This window comes from Pocillopora verrucosa, chromosome 6 (genome assembly GCF_036669915.1).
Source record: "Pocillopora verrucosa isolate sample1 chromosome 6, ASM3666991v2, whole genome shotgun sequence".
NCBI classification, from domain to species: domain Eukaryota; kingdom Metazoa; phylum Cnidaria; class Anthozoa; order Scleractinia; family Pocilloporidae; genus Pocillopora; species Pocillopora verrucosa.
This window is the reverse complement of record NC_089317.1, coordinates 2,219,348-2,243,525: the sequence shown is the minus strand read 5'-3', so window position 1 is coordinate 2,243,525 and position 24,178 is coordinate 2,219,348. Positions and strand designations below refer to the sequence as shown.

General features: G+C 38.0%; 3 protein-coding genes across 3 annotated transcripts in view; 2 read left to right on the top strand and 1 right to left on the bottom strand.

Moving 5' to 3' along the window:
* Positions 1–24,178, bottom strand: part of LOC136281627 (uncharacterized) — a 137,784-nt gene that overhangs the window by 2,157 nt on the left and 111,449 nt on the right. Inside the window, exons 3-5 of the mRNA XM_066168286.1 lie at positions 2,497–2,746; positions 1,256–1,444; positions 452–1,000 (exon numbers count right to left, since the gene is read on the bottom strand). Of these exons, the coding sequence (XP_066024383.1) occupies positions 452–1,000; positions 1,256–1,444; positions 2,497–2,746 (988 nt within the window). The remainder of the gene's footprint in view (positions 1–451; positions 1,001–1,255; positions 1,445–2,496; positions 2,747–24,178) is intronic.
* On the top strand, positions 6,617–14,402 carry LOC136276799 (tetratricopeptide repeat protein 28-like). The gene is made up of 6 exons (XM_066168141.1): positions 6,617–6,789; positions 8,885–9,036; positions 10,633–10,794; positions 11,067–11,144; positions 11,773–11,840; positions 12,998–14,402. Exons 2-6 carry the CDS (start codon positions 8,940–8,942, stop codon positions 14,393–14,395), a joined length of 1,803 nt encoding a protein of 600 aa, XP_066024238.1. The 5' UTR covers positions 6,617–6,789; positions 8,885–8,939; the 3' UTR covers positions 14,396–14,402.
* On the top strand, positions 14,684–18,100 carry LOC136281555 (tetratricopeptide repeat protein 28-like). The gene has a single exon (XM_066168142.1). The coding sequence runs from the start codon at positions 14,684–14,686 to the stop codon at positions 16,346–16,348; it is 1,665 nt and encodes a 554-aa protein (XP_066024239.1). The 3' UTR covers positions 16,349–18,100.

Below are 24,178 nucleotides of genomic sequence, written 5' to 3'. Positions count from 1 at the left end.
ACTAAAATTCAGATGAGAATTGCTTGTTGTTGCTATAAGAGTGGATATGGAATTGCTTATGAGGTACATCTTTGAGCTAATGTCACTTGACATGAAAGTAATCTGGGTTAACAAATAGATGCCCTGTTACCGTACATGCGTCCGGTCGGTGATATATTAGAGATGACGTCATGATCTATGTAACGTCATGTGATCTATCACAGCAACATGGAATCTATTTGTGTTATTTGATAAAAAAAGGAAAAAGTTGTTCATGGTGACGTCATCTTTGTGTCCGTCTTTTAGTAAATTATAAGTAAGAATCATGATGCGTGACGAATTCAGCTTGCTACATAAACAAAAGTAGAGAAACTAGATTTATTTAGATAATACAAACACCTCTCAAAATAAAACATAAGGTAACCTCCCATATAATTTAGGAATTCCAATTGAAATTAAACGTCCCACTTACTCTGCATGACAGCGAGATTCACTTCAGCGTTAATTTTCATGGCTCCTCCCAAGCTGGTCGCAGTACAGATATACTTCCCAGCATCGATTGGTGCCAGCTGAATGATTGTCAAGGTTCCATCCTCACCGACAGTGGCCCTCCGATCAGGAAGGTCAGCGTACTCGCGGCTCCATGTGACTGACAAAGTTTGGTCTCCCTCTGCCTTGCAGTTAATTGTCAGTACATCGCCTGCGTTGCCTACGACTTCCGTTGGAGGTTTTACAATGAATCTAGGAAGTGTCAACACCATCAGTTGTATCATCACTCGGGCGCTGCCGATAGCATTCGCAGCTTCGCACGTGTACATTCCAGAATCATCCGCTGTGGTGTTAACGATGGTTAGATTTCCATCCATTGATTGAATGCGTCTTTCTGGAAGACTTTGGAAGAGTCGAGACCACGTGATGATCGGTGACGGAAAGCCGGTCGCAATGCACATCGGAAGTATGACGTCACTTCCGTCAATGACGTAAACTGAGCCCTGAGTTAACGGTTTAATTTGAGGTGTTCCTATTTAAATATTAAAGAAACTCGATCATCGTCACTGAATTGGCTCGATATTTTGTCTTACCAGTGTAAAATTGTTATGATGAAAAACACCTGTCAGACTTTAAAGTCATATTGTATATCTTTAAAATCACTCTTAAATTGAGAAACGAAAAATCGCTTGCCACGCAGTTACTTAGCTAAGTATTCGTTGCGTTGGACATAACATCCGCGTGGGCACCACTGTAACTCCTCACTAATATTTGATTGATACCTTACCTCGGACAACAAGTTTCGTGAAGGCCTCGGCTCGTTTCACATTTGTCCTCGCAACACATTCGTAATCACCGCTGTCGTTGTATTGAACATTCGCGATGGTTAACCCGCCATCTTGCAGCACGTGGTATTTAGTATCACCTTTAAGTACTTCTCCCTCTTTCCGCCATGTAACAGTAGGCGTCGGGTCACCTATGATTGAAGAGACATATATAGTTTGTATATTATTATTTGTGAGTTTTCGGCTGAAACCTCACGGTTAGAAGAAAGCTGAAGAGCATGAGTTGCTGAGTACTAAACATTTTTTGCATTCGATTTCAGGCTGATTAAGAAATAAGCTTTCCGGCACTCGATACACGATTATATGATATCGGTACACTTATACAGTGTTACGGTATTTAACCGACGGAAAGAACACTACACTCACACAAACTCAACTACTTTATTAAACAAATGAATAAAGGGGGTAAGTTTCTAAAGAAACTGTAGTGCTGCGTCGGTGGGAGAGTATAAAAGGTAAGTCAATGTTAACAGCTAAAAACCTTCGCAATCGCTCCGACGAAGGGCTAGCGCTCGAAACGTCAGCCTTTAAACTCTTTTACATTCGCAACTCAGTTGTTAGCGCTAAATTACTTACTTTATTAAACAACTTGTAATATTCTTACTAAGGCAGTGCAGTAATTATCCTTAATAAATTTACCTAAATCCAATATATTCTATATCTTAGCTCACCGCTGACACAATCTCACATTAGTCTCCATGATCCTTTAAATGAACAATCTTCCACAGTAGCTCTCTTTATCGGTATAGCTTTTCAAACAGTCGGTCACGCTCAATGACAACAATCACTACTACCAGGGACCGCGTAAAGGAAAAAGCCCCCCTCCCCCCCCTCCCCACTTTTTTTGCAAAAATAAAAATAAATTAAACAAAAAATAATTTAACAAAAATAACGGAGCCAAAAATAGCCCCCCACTCCAAAAACTTGCTACGCGGTCCCTTACTACTCATACACGACTGAGTCCTTAAGTGCATTTACAAAATATTTTGGAACATTCCGGAAGCTTACGACACGACTATTTTAGTGGCCTTACATCATAACTACGTGACCCAATAGAATGCTCTAGAAAGTCCCAAGGTATGCATGTCAGCACCACTCAACGTTCACTTATCAGAGTTCACTTCCCTATCACGTCTTATCATATCAAATGCAACCTCTTAAAAACAGGAGTAGACATACATACCAGAAGCAGCACAATGAAACCTCGCAGTCTGATTTTCATTGACCGTCAAAATCGAAGGAGACACGAGCACCTGTAGGGGCCCTTCCTTGTTATCAAGCACCGTCGACTCTCCGGGTACTCCCGGATATCCTTGGGCTCCTCTCTCTCCTTTCTGCCCCTTAGCCCCGGGGGGACCTAACCCTCCGATGTCCCCCGTATCGCCTTTTTCTCCCTTGGACCCAGGTTCTCCGGGGGGACCACGAAGGCAAATCTGAAACATTGATGACAACAGCTGTCAGTGTCTGGGATCAGTTTAATGATATGTAAGATAGGGAGAAAGAATAACTTGTGAAGAGGAGAAATAACATCCAATTCAGGAGGATTAGAAAGAAGATCAGGGTGGATAACTTTTTTTTTGTTACGATTATTGAATGAATTTCTGCCAATGTGATTGTCACCCCGAATGCGCATCGAAAATGTTTCACAGTTGAAAATTATATAAAAATAAAAGCCAATCAGAACAATATTATCAACGACTGTACCGTTCAAAACAAGAGGCAGGCACGCAAAGTCACTTGGGTAAAAATCAGCGTATGATGGCACTGGTCTTACGGAAAATAAAATATTTTATTCCCCGCCCCTCGAAATAAACCTTTCTGCAGGGTTTTCACGAACGCAACAGAATACGAGACATGGGATTTCAAACAATTTGATCATTACAGAGATAATGAGGGGGGAGAAGGGGTCGCGTTTTGTGTGACGATAAATTTTACCTGATCTCCCCATGAGGCTCTGTGGTATTCCAAGCCAACTGGGAGCTGCGAGGATCTTCTAATTTCTTCGAATTTCATCTCTCCACCGCAGCGCAAATATGTGAATTTTCATATATCTAAATTCTTCATTCACTTGGATGTTTATTTGTACCCAATTCATTGACCAGCTCCCAGTTGGCTTGTTAGCTCAATTGGTAGAGCGCTGCACCGGTATCGCAGAGGTCATGGGATCAAATTCCGTACGGGCCTGAATTTTTTTCAGGTCCTATTTACAACTACTAGTTTCAGTAGTGTTCTTAGCTGCGAGGATCTTCTAATTTCATAAGGTTACAAACTAACGCTAAAATTAGTGTTCACCACAATCTCCTTTGAGCTCGCACCGATAAAATTTGTTTCCGCAAAATTTGTAAGCGAGACGGTACGACTATGTTAATAAAATGCTGAAAATGCTAACTACAAACTGATCGCAGCTACAGGTTGCACAGTAAGGAGTCCATATCTAGTGACGCTGTTTCTCTTTCACCAGAAAAAAATAATAATAATAAAAAAGAGAGCCAGCAATTTAGCACTGGGTTACAGACAGACAGGCGAAAAACATTTTCCCTTACTGACAACTTTTTTAGCACACTTTTTTATCAGAGGTTTCTTCGTTATTTTTTTGTCATTTGTGGTAGAAAAGGCTCCCTTGCTGCCATCCACTTTTCAGTGAGTTCAACTATTTTCATTATTTTGTCGTGATCGCTACATTCCTTTCAGTAAGTGTTCCTACATGGCGAACCCCAACCACAGCCTCTCCTCCCTAAGACATCCATAGTCTACATGAAGCAATCTTTCTCGGGGTAAGGTTAGGAAATATCAGGCTCAATACGCACGTTAGAAGACGCAAGTTGATTTAAATCTAGTATTCGATCAGAATAAATCTATCTGACCTTCGACCTTTGCTGTACTTTTACGTGACGCATCTTGTGTTCTTTCACGACAGAGAAGCTCCATTGTGCCCACTCTTGCTTCCTGTTCTTGCAATTTTATTTCGATTCTTAAAAATCCGGCAAAAAGTAGCGACAGAGTCAAGACCGAAATCACCAAACTGACAAAATGTAGCGAGTTGCAAAGACCTAAATTGGGCTTAGAGAGCACCATAGTGCAAAGATCCGAAGTTGGCGATCGAAATCGAGATAAAAACAAATGCTCTTTGTCTGTGGGAAATGTCTCGTGACAGATAAGTGACCAATAACTCGCACGCGCTCCGGTCACGATATCTTCTATATCACGCATTTTGTCACGCAACTGAAAGATTTTCAGATACATCGGCTAACGCCGAAAAAGTCTAAAGGGAGAGTTTTTATTTACTTTTATAATCAAAGTTTATTGTCCTATTCTAGGACTTCTAAGTTTCAGAAGATGAAGTTTAAAAAAAGTTACAGGAAGCAGCTGGACGCTAGAATCTTAACCCTAGGGGATTTAAATTTCAAACGATGAAATGTCGTGCCGAGTTGGGTTTCTGATATGAAGTGTGCTAGTTCAGACATTACAACGATTTGGTAAAAGAAAAAAAAACCGACGGCGAAGAGAATCTGCACGCTTTGGTTATTTGTTGTTGTTGTAGTTGTCACTGCTGTCCTGTTCAGACTTGTTGAAGATTACTTGACCGTTCTTACATGAGAGTGACAACAAAGTGTTCAAACATTAGTTCAGAAAACTCCGCCTCTGTCTGAATTTTTGGTAGCCTACTGACCAATTCCCAATCGAAAATTAAGTCTGACGTCACGCGTAATTTTGCTCACGGTGGTAAATAGCCTACTTACCGAAGCCAGATTGTACGAATTTTTCAGACATCTTGAGTACTATCTGTGATACACGCTTGCCAATTCCCCTATCAGCTTTTGGAATCGACTTATCCCTACCTTTACCATGGCCAGACATTTCTTTTGGCACCTTACATCTGCAATTGGAATCACAAAGAGGAAAAAAAATATGACATCTAGAAAAACCTTTCAGGAATTACTGCATTCAGAAAACTAAAATGTCCAGACATCTTGAGTACTATCTGTGATACACGCTTGCCAACTCCCCTATCAGCTTTTGGAATCGACTTAACCCTACCTTTACCATGGCCGGACATTTCTTTTGGCACCTTACATCTGCAATTGGAATCACAAAGAGGGAAAAAAACATGACATCTAGAAAAACCGTTCAGGAATTACTGCATTCAGAAAACTAAAACTGTCCAGACCTCTTGAGCACTATCTGTGATACACGCTTGCCAATTCCCCTATCAGCTTTTGGAATCGACTTAACCCTACCTTTACCATGGCCGGACATTTCTTTTGGCACCCTACATCTGCTATTGGAACCACGAAGAGGAAAAAAAACCCATCTCTTGGTATTTCGGAGGTTGATTCATGTTTGAATTTCTGTGTCACGCTTGTCACGCAACTTATACAATAAGATAGAGAAGATATATAAACTGGAACTCAAATCTAGCTAGAATGTGGTAGAGCATAATTAATGTGATCATCGAAACAGCTAATAAAATCTTAAATAAACAAGGTAAGAGTGTCACGTTAGATTTTTTGCAAATTGCCAGTTGACGGTGGCGACAAGTAGGCGCACCATGTATATTTCACAGAAGCTATCAAGTAAATTTTGCCGGACTTTGAGTTCGTCTCAAGATAGAACAACACAAATACACAAGGAAATTTTTACAGTAACTTTATGACCATCCTTTTGTCTTTAAAAAGCTTGAAGCTCAGTAGATTCTGTCATATCGGTCATTGTTAAAACTGTCTTTGTTTTGATACTAATTCTCGACATAGAAAAAGTATGTCGGACAAAAATATTCACCAAAAAATAAATATTTCTTTGCCAGCTTCAATAACGACAGGAGATTAAGTTTAGATGATAAAACAAAGAATTGTGTTCACAGAAATACCGTAGGTCTGGTACATTCGTTACGTGAGGTCACACAACTCGGGTAATATTCACAGTGAAAATTTGCATATTTGAGCGGTCGAACGAAAAAAATTAATTCTCAAAAACTAAAACAAATTTTTACAAAAAAACTACACCACAATTATTAGAACATATTGGGCTACAAAATATGAAAGTAGGAGTGGAAACAAATTTGGGTGACTTGCCGCTGTTTGTTTGATGTATGGTGACATTAGCTCTTAAGAGTGCTATTGAGAACTTGTGAAAGTGAGATGAAATATTGTAGTGGACCTTAAAAAAATGCGAGAATCGTGCGAGAAATATTTAATTTTTATGTAAATAAACACGTTGAGTAGGCACTTCCAGCTTCAAGCTTGCACAGAGTTATGGGCCAGGGGACTCCCCTTTCATTTTCGCAACTCGCCATTGAGATTCTTCGCTCTACAACAGAGCTTTTGAGTCTTTCTTGGTACTTTCTCAGTCTTGGTGACTTACTTTGAAACATTTCCGTGACGGATTGAGGAATAAAGGTCGTAAATCAGTCAAACGTGCCTTCCATTTCCGCGACAGAAGTAAGAACGCATGGTTGAATCAGATTTGTGAATATAAGGTAAATACTTTTATTTGGAGTTTCTCAGTTAACAATTTCTCCTTCAAATGTTCTCAATCTGTCCTAATTTTCCCTGATGTCCGGCAATGTAAGACGTTCCTGCAGTTAAATGACGAGGATTGCCAACTTTTATTCAGTTCGGGCGTGTATTAATTGTATTGACGCTTAGTGTTACTTGTAAGCTAATTGAGCTGAGCTTACACGAACATGTTACAACTGTCGAATTCACAAAAATTCTCAGCCAATACCTGGCATTTACATCTAAAAAAATTAAGTTGATTTTTCTTCAAATGCCGGCTAGTGATTTATTGGAAGCGTCCTTTCAATTAACTACATTCAAGTTTTAGGAGTCCAATTCATCAACTGGTAATGATTGATTGGTATCTGAGTAAAGTTTTACCTTTTGTCATCTTCTAATCAATATATGATCAATCAATGATCATATCAAAACTGGTTTAGTTCTGCCTGCAGCAGCACGCATCCAAGTATGTGTCTGGTGATAATTTATGTTATCATATGGCGAGGTAGGCTTCGTTGGGGTAAATAAAAAAGTTCTGATTGGTTCTTACTTGGTCAGGATTTTGCCACCTAGATCATCATCACACCATACAGACAATCACAACACGTGTAAATTCAAAGCAAACTAGTTTAGTCCAAGGGACATTAGTGCATGGCGATTACCTTGCTGTCTTGAGCTGTACTGGGGGATATTGGTACTATGCCATTTCTATACTGCCACAACCTTGGGCCAATATTCCCCAGTAAATTAAAGCCCTGGTGCTTAACTGGTTAGTCAGAAGGTAGTACTGGCTTTTGTCAAAATAATCTACACTGTATATGTATCTCTGGCTATTTTCAATTCCAGTACAATTGATTTCCTTGTTACTCTAGTTTTTATTGAATTTATTTGTACATGAAGACAGCCAGTAAGGATTATTTGATATTTAAAAAACAAGCCATCTTAATTATTAGGAGAATTAAAGTTAGCATCAAAGACAAATCAATTTTGTGCACAAAACAATGTAAACATAAAATCAGTGAAATGTACATATACCAGTAAACCACAAATGTCTTCACCTGTACCAAATTGAAATCCATTTCAACATACATCAGCATGCATAAATGTATATATTTCACTGCTTTTCCAGAAATAAGTGTAACAGTTGAACTAACCCTCACCTATACGAATATGGGTGTCAGCTCAACAGAAAGAAATTGAATTAAAGAAATATATCTTTCATAAGTTTTGACCAGTAATCACTATTTAAAAATCAGATGAGATAATTTTTCTTTGGTGTTGTAAAATTTGTTTCTAATGAGAAAGAATTCAGCATGAACTCTCTCCTCTTGTGGAGACATGGTGGTCTTATGATTTAAGTGAGGTGGACTCAGGGTCAGGAGGTCTGCATTTGTAACCTGGCCAGTGCTGGACTCAGGGTCAAGAGGTCCGGGTTCCAGTCAATGTGTTATGTTCTTGTGCAAAACACTTTACTCTTACAGTGTCTGTCTCCACCCAGGAGTATAAATGGGTAGCAAAAATTAGTTAGGGGAACCTGATAAAATGCTAGGGGGGTGAAAGAGGGGGGGGGGGGAGGGAGGGAATAACGGTGGAATGGACTTGCATCCTGTCCAGGGCTGGGTAATAATACTCCCAGTTGCTTCATGTGAGGAAGCCAGGATTAATTAAAGCTCAGGTCCTGGATGGACCTCTGTTCAAATCCAGACACGGCCTAACTACCTACCACCTCTTAATTTAAATGATTTAAATTGTTGCTGTTACAAATAATATGAACTTGAAACACACAGATGTTGATTTTTGCCCAGGTTATTTCAGTCGATTGGGAATGTCTGTAGTAAATCTTGAAATTTATTGTAATGAGAAGAGAATTACTGTTCATTTAAATATTAATGCTTGTTTTCTTCAGTATATATATCTTTTGTTCTTTTACTGCTTTAAATATGCTATTAATATTAATTGCTTGTGATTTTGTGTCTGTGTATCCCTCCCATTCTCAGAGGGGAAAAAATATTTAGTTTACAATTGGGTAATATGTTGAGCTAATTTTTTTACCATTTGCAACCATCTTTTTTTCAGGCCAGGATGACTTAAAACAGCAACTTTTTGTAAGAAGCATCCCCTTACAGTTGCTATGGCTAAAGAAAGAAGTCCAATTAAGGTTCCATCTGAAAATGAATACTTACCTGACAAAGAAAATGCTCCAGATTTTGATGAGGACACTTTACGAGGTGAGCTAGGTTCAACTTGGGCTTCAGTCACTGTTAAAACGTTTTCTATTCCACCAGTTTCAAGAATGTAAGCAGATGTGGAGAACAATATATACACTGCATGACCACTTTAAAGGATATTTGGCCAGTCATGACTCTTCTATGGTTACAATATGTTGTTCATTGACTGAGAGGATCTATGACATATTTGTTATTTTCTTTTCTCAAAGTTCAAAGCAAGTACACAAAGTTATAAGTAAAGAGGTTATTTGATCATCATATAACATTCATTTTGTAAGTTTGCATCATAAGTACCATCATCATCATCATCATCTTTCCATTATATTATGCAACAATCAATTGAAAGTTTCAACTTCCCCCAAGCAACCAATTTCCAGTAGAGTGCAAGTGTTATATCATTGAATATGGAGGTGTTTAACCCTTGACACCCAATTCAATTCATCTTCATTTGAAGATTAATGCTTCTTAGGTTGGTGATCATTTCCTTTATTCTCATGAGCTTAGTGAATGACTCAGCAGTATTACTGGAAGGAGAAGTGAGATGCTGGTCACTCTTAGGGTTTAAAGAGTTAAGGTAGATAGTGAACTTTCACCAACAAATGGCTCAGAAGAAATAAGTCTACAAGGTCTAGGTTTTAAAGCTTGGTCAATTAGTTGAAAGTCAGGTTGCTACTTAATTTTGTTTTTTTGTATAAAAAATTGTGTTGGGCATTTGAACACATTCTTAATTTTGCCTGTGGAAAAGGAATTTTATGAAACCTATCTCCAAAAGTTTAAATGCCGAGGGGTTTGTTTCGAATAGAGTGATACTTAATTCTCATCATTATTATTATCCCTGTTGTCACCTACATTATTAACATCATTATAAATATTAATCTCATCTTCTTTATCATTATTCTTGTCATTTATATAATAACTATTTTTCTATGAGTAATATTGCTTCTGGTTTTTATGACTGCCACATTTGGATCTTATTGACTCATTAATAAGCTATCTAAATGTATTAAAGGCAGTAGACTCTTCTACACTTATAATATGCCAACCCTCCCTGATTGTCAGGGAGTCTCACAGACACAGAACAAGACTCTGGGTCTGTCATATGGGTCATCAAACCTTTAAGATAAAAGAGGATTCGGGTTAACTCCACACTGAAACATAACATTTGAACTCCAGATTTCCTAGATCTAAGGTTATCTTGCCTTTTGTTAAAATTAGGGTTCTTATCTTAATTTTCTTGATTGCACTTAGATTGTTTCAAAGTAGGGATTACACTTTCTTCCAAACAACAACCACAACAGCAACTGAGTCTGATTGGTTGAGCTTTCAACCAAAAAATCTCTCAGAAATTTACTGAATGGGGTGTGTCCTGTGAAGTGGGTGGGGGTGGGGGGGGGGGGTCTGCACACATCCTCTAAGCTTTTCAGGGGATGGGTCAAGTCAGGCAGGTGCAAAAGTGGTACAAAAGGAAAAATCTTCAGATTTTAAATCTCCAGATCTTGGCAGCTCTGCTCATACACTAATTAACTACAACCACAGATAATTATTGACTATAACCACAGACTTTGACACAAATTATTTTTTATTTTTTCTCTGCAGCCATAACTGATGTTTATAAGAGTGAGGGTAATGAGGCCTTCAAGAAAGGAGATTTCATCAATGCTATTCATTTTTACACCAAAGAAATTAAAATGAACTGCAATGAGAAAGAACTGAAAGCCAAACTGCACAACAAGAGGGCTATTGCACATTTTAAACTTGGTAAGATGATGAGAGCTTTAAGATGCATTTTTTTTTCTTTTGAAGCTATTGAGTTGTCATCAGTAGTTTTCTGAGATAGGTGATAATTTTTAATGCATGCCCAGAAAAATATACATCTTATCTTAATAGGCCTTGCAAATATACAAAGAAGTAACCTCTTACCCCAGATATCAGTGAGCATCGCAAGTTTTTCCCAAAATTATTGTAATGGAGTGGTGGTTGGTTTGCTACATGTATGGCTATATAATCAGAGATATTTATTTTGATAACAGGAAATCACCAGGATTCACTAAGGGATGCAGAAGCAGCCATTGAGTTAAATCCAACTTTCCTTAAGGCAATTGTGAGAGGTTAGATATGTTAGCTGTGCTATGATAATAATAATAATAATAATAATAATAATAATAATAATAAAAGAATAACTCAACACTCTAAGGTTTAAAAGGATTAGATGAAGTTCAATCTTGTCTCAACTGACTTTAATTAAGAGGTCTAGACCACCCTGATGTACATTTGAATCCAGCTCTTGACCGCTATGCAACTGCTTTCCATTAATTATGATGAGAATATTATTTTGAGCTGGATGAAGTACTCAATGCAGAATGCAAAGCAAAACTTCAGCACAAGTATTTTAGTTCCTTAAGCTCCCTGAGTGAGGTAGTCACAGGTGTCAGATATGTTAAGTCACTATCTAGCTGTTTTAAAAAGAAGTAAGGATCAGGACTTACCTAGCTCTTTAGGCAAGGAATTGTCGGTCCCAATTTAAATGTTCTTAGAAGTTTCAGTTGTCTTAAAAGCTAAATAAATCTAACTGAAACCTGATAGGGCCTGTGTATTCTTTTCCATTCAGTATTTTTGCTTTGTTTTGTTTTGTCGTTTTTTTTTCTTCTGGTCTGTAATGATTTCAATGGTTTCAGGCTCTTTTTTCAGAATTGAGCTACAGTAATAATATGCTTCTTAATATGTTGTTGCCCATAGGAACCACTGCTTGTGTTGAATTGAAGAGATTTGAGGAAGCAATCACTTGGTGTGATAAGGGACTAGCTGTATCCTTTGAAGGAATCCTTCATTTTTAACCATGGGTATAATGGAAAAAGTTTCCATAATTTGATGTTTTAAGGGAGAAAATACAAAAAATTAAGGGTATTAATTATGATGGGAACTTGTCAGCTCATTCTTTAAGAGTGTGTGGTTAAAAAACATGAGAAAAGGTATTACCTTGTGACTTATCAATGATATTACTCCTTTTAGCCAATTTGACTTAGTTCTACTATCCATGCCAATAACTTACATCAGTTTAGATAACCCTTTAATTCACAGACCAAATTTGTAATTATCCTTACAGTCAACTGTACAATTCTTGTAATGTTAGTTCAGAGAATTCAGTATTGGATCAACTAATTATTCCCAAATTGATATTTTTCTTTACTCTCAACACTTATCTGATGATATTGTATTGCTCTCATAAGGAGAAATTCTCTCTTGGTCACGCATGGGAGTTAAAGGGTTAAAAGTCAAATATTCACCAAGTTTATAAATAGTACGTGGGTAGATCAGATCTCTCTGAAACAAGCCAGAACAAAAAGCTTGGTAAAGTTTACATATCCTATGCAGATTTTCTTCAATTTAACCTTTTCAACTGCTTAGAGACCTGGAAACTTTTGTCATGTTTTCCTATGGACAAATACAACTTTTAAAGGCACGTATTTGTGTTGTAGACTTGTTTCTTCCACTGCTGTAAAACATTTGTCTGATGTTAAAGCTATATTAATTTAAAAATTGAGCAGTTGCTCCCCAGTTTTTGGAAACAAGGGATTAAATCTAGATATTTCGCGTTAAATTTTGAGTGTAGATTTACTTCATAACTGACTGAATGTTGATAAAACATCTACCTTTCACACAAGCCCTCCTAATAGACCATATTATACTTGTGTACCTAGTTGGCAAGCCTTTGATTTGGAGTGAGGCTGAAGGTGACCTTGTTGTGATAGAGACCAGTATCTAGTGACAATAATAACAAAGTAATTTGCATTTGAAAAGCAGCAATGTTTTTTATCATAACAAGGTCACCCTTAGCCATCACTCTTGTTCAGAGGCTTTACAACCAAGCACGCAGCTGTAAAAATGGACTATTACATACCAATATGATGAGAAAAATAATGTTTTCGTTTTGTGTACCTCTTTAACCCTTAACATAAAAAAGATTGAAAAAAACCATAGGATCTTGTTGTCGCTAAGACTTCAGTCTGTCAGAGAAGTGGAAAATAAGCCAATGGAGGAAAAACATCCAATTAGTCCTAACCATGGTTATGCAAGTTCAGGTGATGTCAAGAAAGTCATAGACCTCTATAATCGGGGAGAAGAAGCCATAAAGTACCTCAACCTACTTAAAATAGCTAAAGAAGTAGGAGACAAGCATGGGGAGGGTGTTGCTTATGGCAATCTTGGCAAAGCTTATCACTGTCTGGGTGATTTCAAAAAAGCCATGGAGTACCACAACCTACATCTTAAAATAGCTAAAGAAGTAGGAGACAAGCATGGGGAGGGTAGTGCTTATGGCAATCTTGGCAATGCTTATGACCGTCTAGGTGATTTAAAAAAGGCCATAGAGTACCACAACCTACATCTTAAAATAGCTAAAGAAGTAGGAGACAAGCATGGGGAGGGTAGTGCTTATGGCAATCTTGGCAATGCTTATTTTAGTCTGGGTGATTTCAAAAAAGCCATAGAGTACCACAACCTACATCTAAAAATAGCTAAAGAAGAAGGAGACAAGCATGGGGAGGGTGGTGCTTATGGCAATCTTGGCATTGCTTATCGCCGTCTGGGTGATTTAAAAAAAGCCATAGAGTACCACAACCTACATCTTAAAATAGCTAAAGAAGTAGGAGACAAGCATGGGGAGGGTAGTGCTTATGGCAATCTTGGCAATGCTTATCACCGTCTAGGTGATTTAAAAAAAGCCATAGAGTACCACAACCTACATCTTAAAATAGCAAAAGAAGTAGGAGACAAGCATGGGGAGGGTGGTGCTTATGGCAATCTTGGCAATGCTTATTTTAGTCTGGGTGATTTTAAAAAAGCCACAGAGTACCACAACCTACATCTTAAAATAGCTAAAGAAGTAGGAGACAAGCATGGGGAGGGTAGAGCTTATGGCAATCTTGGCAATGCTTATGACCGTCTAGGTGATTTCAAAAAAGCCATAGAGTACCACAACCTAGATCTTAAAATAGCTAAAGAAGTAGGATGCAAGCGTGCGGGTGTTGCTTACGGTAATCTTGGCAATGCTTTTTTTAGGCTGGGTGATTCCAAAAAAGCCATAGAGTACCACAACCTACATCTTAAAATAGCTAAAGAAGTAGGAGACAAGTATGGGGAGGGTGTTGCTTATGGCAATCTTGGCAATGCTTATCACCGTCTAAGTGATTTAAAACAAGCCATAGAGTACCACAACCTACATCTTAAAATAGCTAAAGAAGTAGGAGACAAGCATGGGGAGGGTGTTGCTAATGGCAATCTTGGCAATGCTTATGACAGTCTGGGTGATTTCAAAAAAGCCATAGAGTACCACAACCTATATCTTAAAATAGCTAAATAAGTAGGAGACAAGCATGGGGAGGGTATCGCTAATGGCAATCTTGGCAATGCTTATTTTAGTCTGGGTGATTTCAAAAAAGCCATAGAGTACCACAACCTACATCTTAAAATAGTTAAAGAAGTAGGAGACAAGCATGGGGAGGGTGGTACTTATGGCAATCTTGGCAATGCTTATTTTAGTCTGGGTGATTTCAAAAAAACCATAGAGTACCAGAACCTACATCTTAAAATAGCTAAAGAAGTAGGGGACAAGCATGGGGAGGGTAAAGCCTACGGTAATATTGGTCGTATGTATCAAACTGAGGGAGATTTGATAAAGGCTAACGAGTCATACAACCTAGCGCTTAAAATTGCTCAAGGGGTCGAGGACAAATACTTGGAGGCAATGATCTACTGTTCATTAGGATGCGTTTCTGAGTTTCAGGGTGGACTGCCAAGAGCCGTTGAATATTACCAAACTAGCATAAACTTATTTAATTCCTTGAGAGTACTTCTAAAATCTAAAGATGAGTGGAAGGTTAATTTTCGAACTCAGTATCAAGGGGCGTATACAGGTTTGTGCAGAGTTCTCCTAGAACAAGGTAATATAGATGAAGCCTTATTTGTTGCTGAGAAAGGACGAGCTCAAGCTCTGTCCGACCTTATGGAATCTAGTTTTTGTGGTGGAACAAGTCAGCACAAGACAGGCGATGAAGATTTAGCAGTCACTGCTAAGTCTTCATCGATTTGGATGAAACGTTTTTTAAAAGTTTTAAAAAACGTTCCATCAAACACCGTCTTTCAGGCAGTGGACAAAGCTGGTGTCAATCTTTGGGTTGTGTCCGAAGGAAAACAAGTTCAGTTAAGACAAATTAAACTCAAAAGTTTTGTTTCAGAGAATAGTGGAGCTAGCCAGTCCTTTGAGTCGTTCATGCTCGGTGTCTATACACAACTTGGTGTTCGTTCTATTGTGAGATGCGAGAATCGATCTTTGGATGCTTTGAGGGAGAGTCCTTCAAAAGTGGATGAGAAACCTAAAGAAGACACCCTTCAACCTGCCATCCAACAAAACAAATGCTTGAGCACTTTGTATGATATCGTTATGAAGCCGATGGCTGACCTGCTTCAAGGGGATGAGCTAGTCATTATTCCCGATGGACCCCTTTGGCTTGCTCCTTACGCTGTATTGAAGGATGGTAATTCTAAATACCTGTGTGAATCTTTCAGAATCCGAATCGCTCCATCATTAACGAGTCTTAGACTCATTGCTGATTGCCCAGATGATTATCATAAAAGCAGTGGTGCGTTACTTGTGGGAGATCCGTGGGTAGCCGAGGTTATCAACAGCAAGGGAGAGAAACTCCTCGAGCAGCTTCCGCATGCTAAGGAAGAAGTAGAAATGATCGGAAAAATTCTGAATATCACGCCAATCACCGGCAGACAAGCCACGAAACGTGAGGTGTTGAAAAGACTCAGTTCCGTTTCCTTAGTTCACTTTGCGGCACACGGATGTATGGAAACTGGCGAAATTGCTCTTACACCTGACCCAGACCGAACATCTACTGTGCCTACCAAGGAGGATTACATTTTAACGATTCGAGATGTGTCAAATGTTCAACTTCGCACTAAACTAGTTGTACTTAGTTGCTGCCACAGCGGTCGAGGCGAGATCAAGGCTGAAGGTGTGGTTGGCATTGCGCGCGCTTTTATGGGGACTGGTGCTCGGTCTGTTGTGGTGTCCTTGTGGGCGATTGATGACAAGGCTACTCTTGAGTTCATGAAATGCTTTTATCAACACCTTGCCGAAAGAAAACCTGCAAGCGAGTCACTGAACCTGGCCATGAGAAGCCTCAGAGAATCAGACCAGTTCCGCGACATCAAACACTGGGCTCCCTTTTTGCTGATTGGAGATGACGTCACTTTTGACTTCATGGCAAAGGAAAGAGAAAATTTGAATAGAGAATTATATAAATGAAAACTTGTTTTTTTTCATCTCAAAAAGAATGACGCATGAACTTGGAGGGGTTAAATGTTTCTCTATTTTGGCAGTTGGCTACTTTTCATTACTTTCTACTTTTTGTTGAATGGAACTCGAGATGTATAACTTTAGTTTGGTGAAGAAATAAAATCAGACTATTTTATTACATTTTGGTCATTGGAATCGTCTTTTTTTTCTTACCTTTACAAATTTAAATGCTTGCGAAGAGAACGAAATGTAATAAGGCTTTTGTTATGAATGCCTACAATAGTTGAACGCGAATACGAGATTTTCGTTTTGGTCAAAATGACACTCGGCTCTATTCCTGCATTACAATCAGTTGTATGGACAACAGTTTAAAGGTTTTTTCTTCTTTTACATAACCAGAAGCTTGTCCACTGGGTTTTAATTACCTTTACGCTCTAAGCTTTTTATAAGCGAAGAAACAATTCGTCATTTGCTAAAGTTGGCGAATTTTTTTATTTCCAAAAATTTGATTTGCAAAATTTGCAGCTAGATGTTGATGAAACTTGACGATTTTTCTACATCATAAATTACTTTGTTACAAATTGAGATTATCTTCATAAGAAAAATTGATTTTTTTTTCAATCTATTTTGATGTAATCTAATTCTATCAGTGCCAAGATTGCCATTCTAAGCTAAATTTGAAGAAGTAAACGTCAGAGATGATTTTATTGAATCTACTGACCATAGAGACATAAGACCTACTTTTAAAGGTGTAGCCAGCCTCTTAATCCCGTAGGCCCGGCCTACAATTGTTTTCCACCCGCTTGACTTCTATAATATGACTCTTTCAAATGCTGAAACAAAAATTGAAATTTCTCAGAGAACAGGCCGACAACAGGTCAAAAGGCTGGTTATCAAATGAGTTTGGTCAATTCTAGTCGGTTTTATCAAACACTTATCTGTTCGTTTTGAGGAACCAAGAGAGAGAGGTTAAAAACTGTCCATGTAATCTAAACTAGGAAACAGCGACGCAGAGTTGACTATAACTGAAGTTTCCATAGCTGTGACTTTTGATTTATGTGACATGGAATTTGTTGTTTCTAGTTGAAAAATAATTATGCCCATAAATTAGAGATGCAGTTAAAGTAAGCCATGTAGTCCTCGATGGGAATTATTTTGGTGAAAAGGTTCAGGAATAAATGTAAACCAAGTCTGTAGTTGAAAAGGCTCAGGCCTCAGGACAAAACTTTGAATTTTTGAAAATTACCTGTTCAAACTTTCGTCTTTGCTTTAAATTTACCTTAGCATAATTTGAAGATGTATTTTTAGTTTTAAGTACTTATACTTAGATATTTAGAGTACGCTTTGTAATTAGAACCCGTTATGTGTATTTCGTGTTAAGTGTTTTGATGCTATTTTTCTTTAAAGTTGAAGATAATTGTTCATTTACTTTAGTTTATATTAAGTCATGAACTCCCAACTGATAAGAGTGTGTTTGTCTTTGTTGCATATTCCGAGAACCCGATGTAACATCACGTTTCTAGTAAAAAACTATCCTCCAGTTTGATATTCTAGAATTCTTTTAGACACCATGTTTGTCGGTGTGTTAATACTGTGAGGAGAGTTTAAATTATGATCAGTCTTAGAGTAATTGGGTTCATTACAGTGTCTCCGTTTAGCGCGTATTTTACTTAATGCCTCGGACAATTTAATGCAGTTTCTGTTGTACTTATTTTTTTACTTCTTTGTGTAAGAGAAATGTTCAGTGTATAAAATACAAAAGCGGCGTTGATTTTCATTGTCTGTCTTCATATTCCACCACGTTTTTCATTACAGTCTCAGTACCGCATGGAAGCCTTCAGTTATGCTGCTCCCGTTCCATCGCAAAAATACACAGGCTGCACCTTCAATTTCTCCTCCAAAGACAGCGAGAATTCTCCACTCCAACCACAGAAGAAACGAAGTGCTTACATTATTGAGTCAGACGACGAGAATTGAACTGTAAAGCTTACCTCTTTCTGACTTACTGAGGACTTCTTGAATATCTTGTTGAAAACTTGTCTTTCCTTTGATACGCTTGACTGAGTTTTTGACACATGACAACGAAGTCTTTCTGTTTTGCAAACAAAATGAGATGTAAAAGCATTTCCGGTTCCGCTTTTTATTTACAAACCGGCTCAGTACTGCATCAATGACATATTTGAACTGACCAAGTCCTGTATTTGGGAGATTTCAAAATGGATGTAATAATGATTTTAAATATATGAAATTCATATATTTGCACTGCGGTGAAGAAACGAATTTAAGAGATCCTCGCAGATAAGAACACTACTGAACTAGTATCATTATTCGTCACTTGGATTAGCTCAGTTGGAAGAGCGCTGCACCGGTATCGCAGAGGTCATGGGTTTTTTCCAGGTCCTATTGTTAACTACTAGTTCAGTGTTGTTCTTAGCTGCAAGGATCTCTTAAAATTTGTTTCTTCACCGCAGTGCAAATATATGAATTTTATATATCTAAAATCATTATTTATTAAGAATAAATTACGCACTCCTTTGTGGCGGATCTAGGAGCTGATCAGAATGTTCGGCAAACTTACTAAAGTGAGGTGATGACGGCATATTTTTCAGTCGATTTAGAGTAGCTTGCGAATATTTCCCAGTCGCTAAACAATTAATCTCCCTACTTATTCTATACAGCATATGGCAGCTTCCGGCCTTTCCCTACATTTAGCCTCCTCCTGGGAGCGAGGTTGGAGTCTAACGTCATTCTTTGTACATAGCCAACTACTCTTCCACCGACTGGAGTTATTAAGAAGCTACGTCATATAATGTGAGGTCTCTTCATCTCCAAAGGGAATCGTCTTTTTTGAATAAGTATATGTTTGCTGTGGTAGACAAACACTTATGAAAGTTCCAAGATAACAACAACAAAAAAAAAAACCAGGAAAGCCGAGAACAACGGTGATTAGCGCAGGTTACAATTTAAAGAGGTGAAAATTGAGGCTTAATTTACCAAACCGACTAACCGTCTGAGTGAAAGGCGTGGAGCTCCTAGTACTTTTTGTAATTAGCATAAAATGTATAACCTTTTGTCTTTTCCTAAGTTAGAAAGTGCGCGGGTTATTGTTGACAAGGTTGAGACTTTTAGTGGAAAGGACAACCATCAGGTCTGACCGACTTAATGTTATTCTTTATATCAGAAACCGCACAGCTAAATTCTGGAAGTCTATGCGTGATCGTAAGTAAGTAAAGGCTTTATTTAAAGACAAGTACAAATACATACATTAATTGATGACAACCTTAAAATGATTCAAGTAGCAAGGAAACTTTCTGGTTATTTATAAATTTCTCATACAAAATGCGCTTGAAACTAGCAACTGATACTTTCTTACGCCTGACTCTATTGAACTCCAATGCTCAATTTTCTCAACAATTAAAGTTCGTCATCCATCAGTTTTCCTTAGGTACTTTTTACAAATCAAGTTTTATATTACCATGGCCGAGGCTCTTAACTCATGCATTGTAAATTGGTATCAGAAACGAACTGTCATTCTCTGAACGGATTGACGATGCATCGCATTATGTCCATGAGAGTGCGACGAATGGGTCCCATCTTCCAGAAGTATATAATAGGGTCCAAAGACGAGTTAAGGAAAAACAAAGTCATTACATATAGCCGAGCTTCGTAAAAAGAGATTGGACTTAAAAAGTGAATTAGGAGTAAAAAGGAGAGGATATAGCAAGGCAAATAACAAATTAAGAACACAATACATACAAAAAATGTTCCAAGAGGTGACTTTCGAAGCTTCAAAAAGTTAGATAAGTCGCCATTTTGTACTCCCTGTTGCGCTTCTTGGATTTGAAGGCCTTCAATCTGGATTATGTGTCGCTTTAAGACTATATAAATCCTCCAGTAGAAAATTACCACTACAATAAGGCAAACAGTCTTAATCACGAGCCCAGTGACTTGTGAGCTGAAAAGCAATGGATCCCAAAAGACACTAGAAGAAATAATTGCGCTTAACAGCCATATTGATATCACCGCTGCAATGACGCGCTTGTGAGTCACAAGCTCTTGATATCTGAGATGAAGATGAACAGCTAAGAACCTGTCCACACTTATGGTTACAACATTAAAGAGCGAAGATAAACAAAAGAATTTCATAACGGCCATCAGTCTCTTGTAGGAAATGCAGTCGATACGTTTTTGATTAAACCAGCCGACTAGAATAGAAATATGGAGTGGCTGTGCCAACAAACCGACGCCAACATCAGAGGCAGCCAGGCTCAGTAGTAATGTTTTGAAAGGTTTTAGTAACAACGCAGTTTTCCTTATCGCATGGATGGTAACGATGTTCAAAATGATGTTTGCATAACACAAAAAGCTGTTGAAGACACAATTAGCAACAAGTGCCGGACGAAAATCTTTAAAATACAGAGAGGTTCCGAAAGAAGATTTGTTGAGATGGTCGCAAACGTTTTCCGCCATGAGAGCTGAGCGTTAAAACTTCCGTGGCTCTGAATTCTCTAATTCTAAAACGGAAAATTTTAAGTCATATGTAGCTGTCAATCACAAGCATATAACACAATCAAAGCCATCTGTACGAACAGTCAAGATGTCCCCGGCTTCAACTCCGGCATTTGAATTTTTTCAAAAAGCATCGAGTACCGCTTTAACTCGGCGTTAGTTAGAACTAAAACAAATTATCTGTTTAATACTTCAAGACATTCCAACTAAACATGGGATTTATACCTAAAAAAAGGTTATTTAAAGGAAAGCTGTCATTAACACATTTTCCATCTATCAACATGAATAAACGAAACATCATAGTCAGTTATATTAAATAGCGCTTGAAGTATGTTTCCCTATTAATAAATTCGTGTGAATACACGGAAGACATCTTTAAAGACACAATATTTTTACATATTCCAACTGAAAGAAATACCGGTAAGGCATTTTATCAAAGACTAATTCTGCATAAAACACTTAAACGAAAAGAATACAGGAAGTTTGACTACTGTTTATGTTGACGGCTGTTGCAAATTAAAAATGAGGGCTGGTATTTTTGTAACATTAATACGAGTAAATTAAAAGTGATAAATGCGATATCATGTTTGAATATGAAAGACTTTAGCCTGTTAGAGTCACTAAGTAAAGAAAGAATAAAAAAACAACAAATAGGCGAATGACAGGACCATAAATTTATTTCGTCCAGAAGTAAAAAGAAGTCTGCAAATGAGCGGTGTCATCGTTCGTAATAGTTTCGCTGTACATCTTAAAGTGATTGGTCAAGAGTTTTGCTCCATCTGCCAGCTATTCGGAAGCAAGTTAAAGCCAGTCGCCTCTTAACTAATGAATAAACAAAATGATTTTCCTTAATTTTCCCTCTAAATAATCTGCTGGTTAAGGTTTGTCCATTATTGCAAATAGAGAATCTTGAATTCAGGTTGTATTGAAAAAAGCAGAACCCTAGAAATTCATCGCATAAGAATACTCCTTCTGAATCTGGTGCCATTATACTCGACGAAAAATGTTATGTGGTGCTATATATTATGAAATCATCTGCATGTGCAATCATATCAATGTAAATGGACAGAACTTCCATACTGGTACTGTTTGCAATGAGGTGAGAAGGGATTCCTACCTTTACGCTCGTGAATAAGACCCATTCTAATGAAAGGTGCTGGGTGGTTCTAGCTTAGTATGGATGACAATTTAGTGTTTGACCATTTAAATGAGAGCTTCAGCGTAGTATTTTAATGTGGTACAGTTTATCGTGCAGCGTAAGGTGGTTCCGGCTTGGATAACATCCTGTATTTTGACTATTCGAATGAAAGCTAGTTAGTAGTTCTTCCATGTGCACTGTTTATCAAGCACCACGAAGTAGTTTAAAAGTCTATAGATCTAACACTAGCGTTTGACCATTCAAATGAAAGTCACCGAGAAGTTTTCTCATGTGTTTCAGTTCATTGCATTCTTCAAGGTGGTTTTAACCACAAACCTTTGAGTTTAGCGGGCCGCACAGTGATATACAGCCCGCTAAATTTGACCAATCATATCCCACGTAGAAACCGAGAGATATAATAATGTTAGTTATTTAGTGCGAGGCATAATGGTTTAGCTCTTGTATTTGTCGACGAAACAGTTACGCGTTACAAGTTTTGTTTCACGAATTTGTGCAAAATGAGATTTGTCTCATTTCTCCCTTTCATCCTCTTTTTCTTTCGGGAAGGACTGAGCTCTCATCTTCATTTCCACAAACTTTAAGGAGAGGTTATGTTTAAATCGAACCCAGCCAATACCAGTGTAAGCTTTTGTGTTCCCCATGAACTGCCCGTTCAAATTTGAGTTGTGACCATCGTTAAACCACCATCCCCCAGTCAGATCATTTGAGCAGCTTTTCGGTGAAGTGGCGAATACTTGTTGATGGGCGAACCGAAAGGCGGCGAACTTGCAATAGAGCGACGTCTCTTTAAATCACACCGTCAACTGCCAGTGAACGGTATGGAGTAATCGTGAAATAATATCGGCGCACCTACGAGGTCTGTTTAAAACAGTAATAGTTAAGGCTTGCACTTTCAACGAAGTCATCACTATGCTTGAGTAGAAAGCTTTCCGACTTTTCCCTCGGGAGGAGGGGGGACAGGACAAGTCTCTTTGCAACTACAATGACTTGAAATAAAATTACGAGGCTTGTTAGGAAAAGAAGAAACGTGACGAAAAGTTTTTTCTTTCTTTCTTTATCTCAGGTTTTCTTTTGTATGATATTGAAGTAAACAGCTATTGTGTTTTCCTTGTAATCTCTAAAGCGTTTCTAATAACGATGCCGTTTTCGTTAAATTGGATACCGCACATAAAGATTTGACGTTAATTAAAGATGATATAAGTGCATGCAGTTATTCAATCAACGCAAATGGCATTGTCAGTAGCTATAGAATGAAAAGAAAATACAATAGCTGTTAACTTCGAATTCATACGTCGAGCGTGACACAAAACCAGTACGACTAAGGGTAACATTTCGCGGTCTCTTCACTGCACTCAAAGTACATCGCCTCATTATTTTATGGAGAGAAATATCGAAGACATTCTCTCTTGTAATATTCTAGATAAAAAGATCTACCTTCGAGTTAGTGTCCACAGAATGTAATATTAAAAAGTACTTTTAACTCGCCAAGCCGCACCATGTCATTGATAGGAGGAACTGTTTTCAAATTAAGTACAATAGTTAAGAGTATATTAAACATATCAAACTCATGGGGTACTAACATGAATGTAGTGACCACGCCCACCTCAACACCCCACTCAAATCGAATGTAATTTTCGAATGTTTTACCATCGTGCGGATTCTCTACGGAAAAAGCACTCAATGCACCTCTGATATATTAAACTATAATATTGTGGCTTTCTATTTCGCTAATTTTCTAACTTGAAGGTAAAGTTTTTCCCTCGTCATTTTTACCTTTTCTCCGAGCGGTTGCATGAAATTAAAAAGGCGTTTTTGATCAAAACACGACCGAGCGAAGGGCCTCGGGCGATATCTCTTTTAGGCAGGCGCAAATTAAAAATGTACCGCCAGAATCAAAAAGAGGAACAAATTTCCTTTGTTTTGATATGTAAAGTGCCGAACAAAAAGCAGATTTGCCCTCGTCAAATGGCGTTTCAAAACAGCTGTATCTTCCTCCTTTTGATTTTTTCCTGTTTTGTAAGCGTGAAAGTAGTAGAAGAGGGATCGGGAAAGTCCGAAAGCGCTTCGGAAATTAACCTGCCATCGTTCATTTACAAGATAAACAAGTAAGATTTGTGAAGTTCGTTGAAGTATGAAGTCTAAGTAAATGCCTTTTTAAAGCTTGTTTGCTG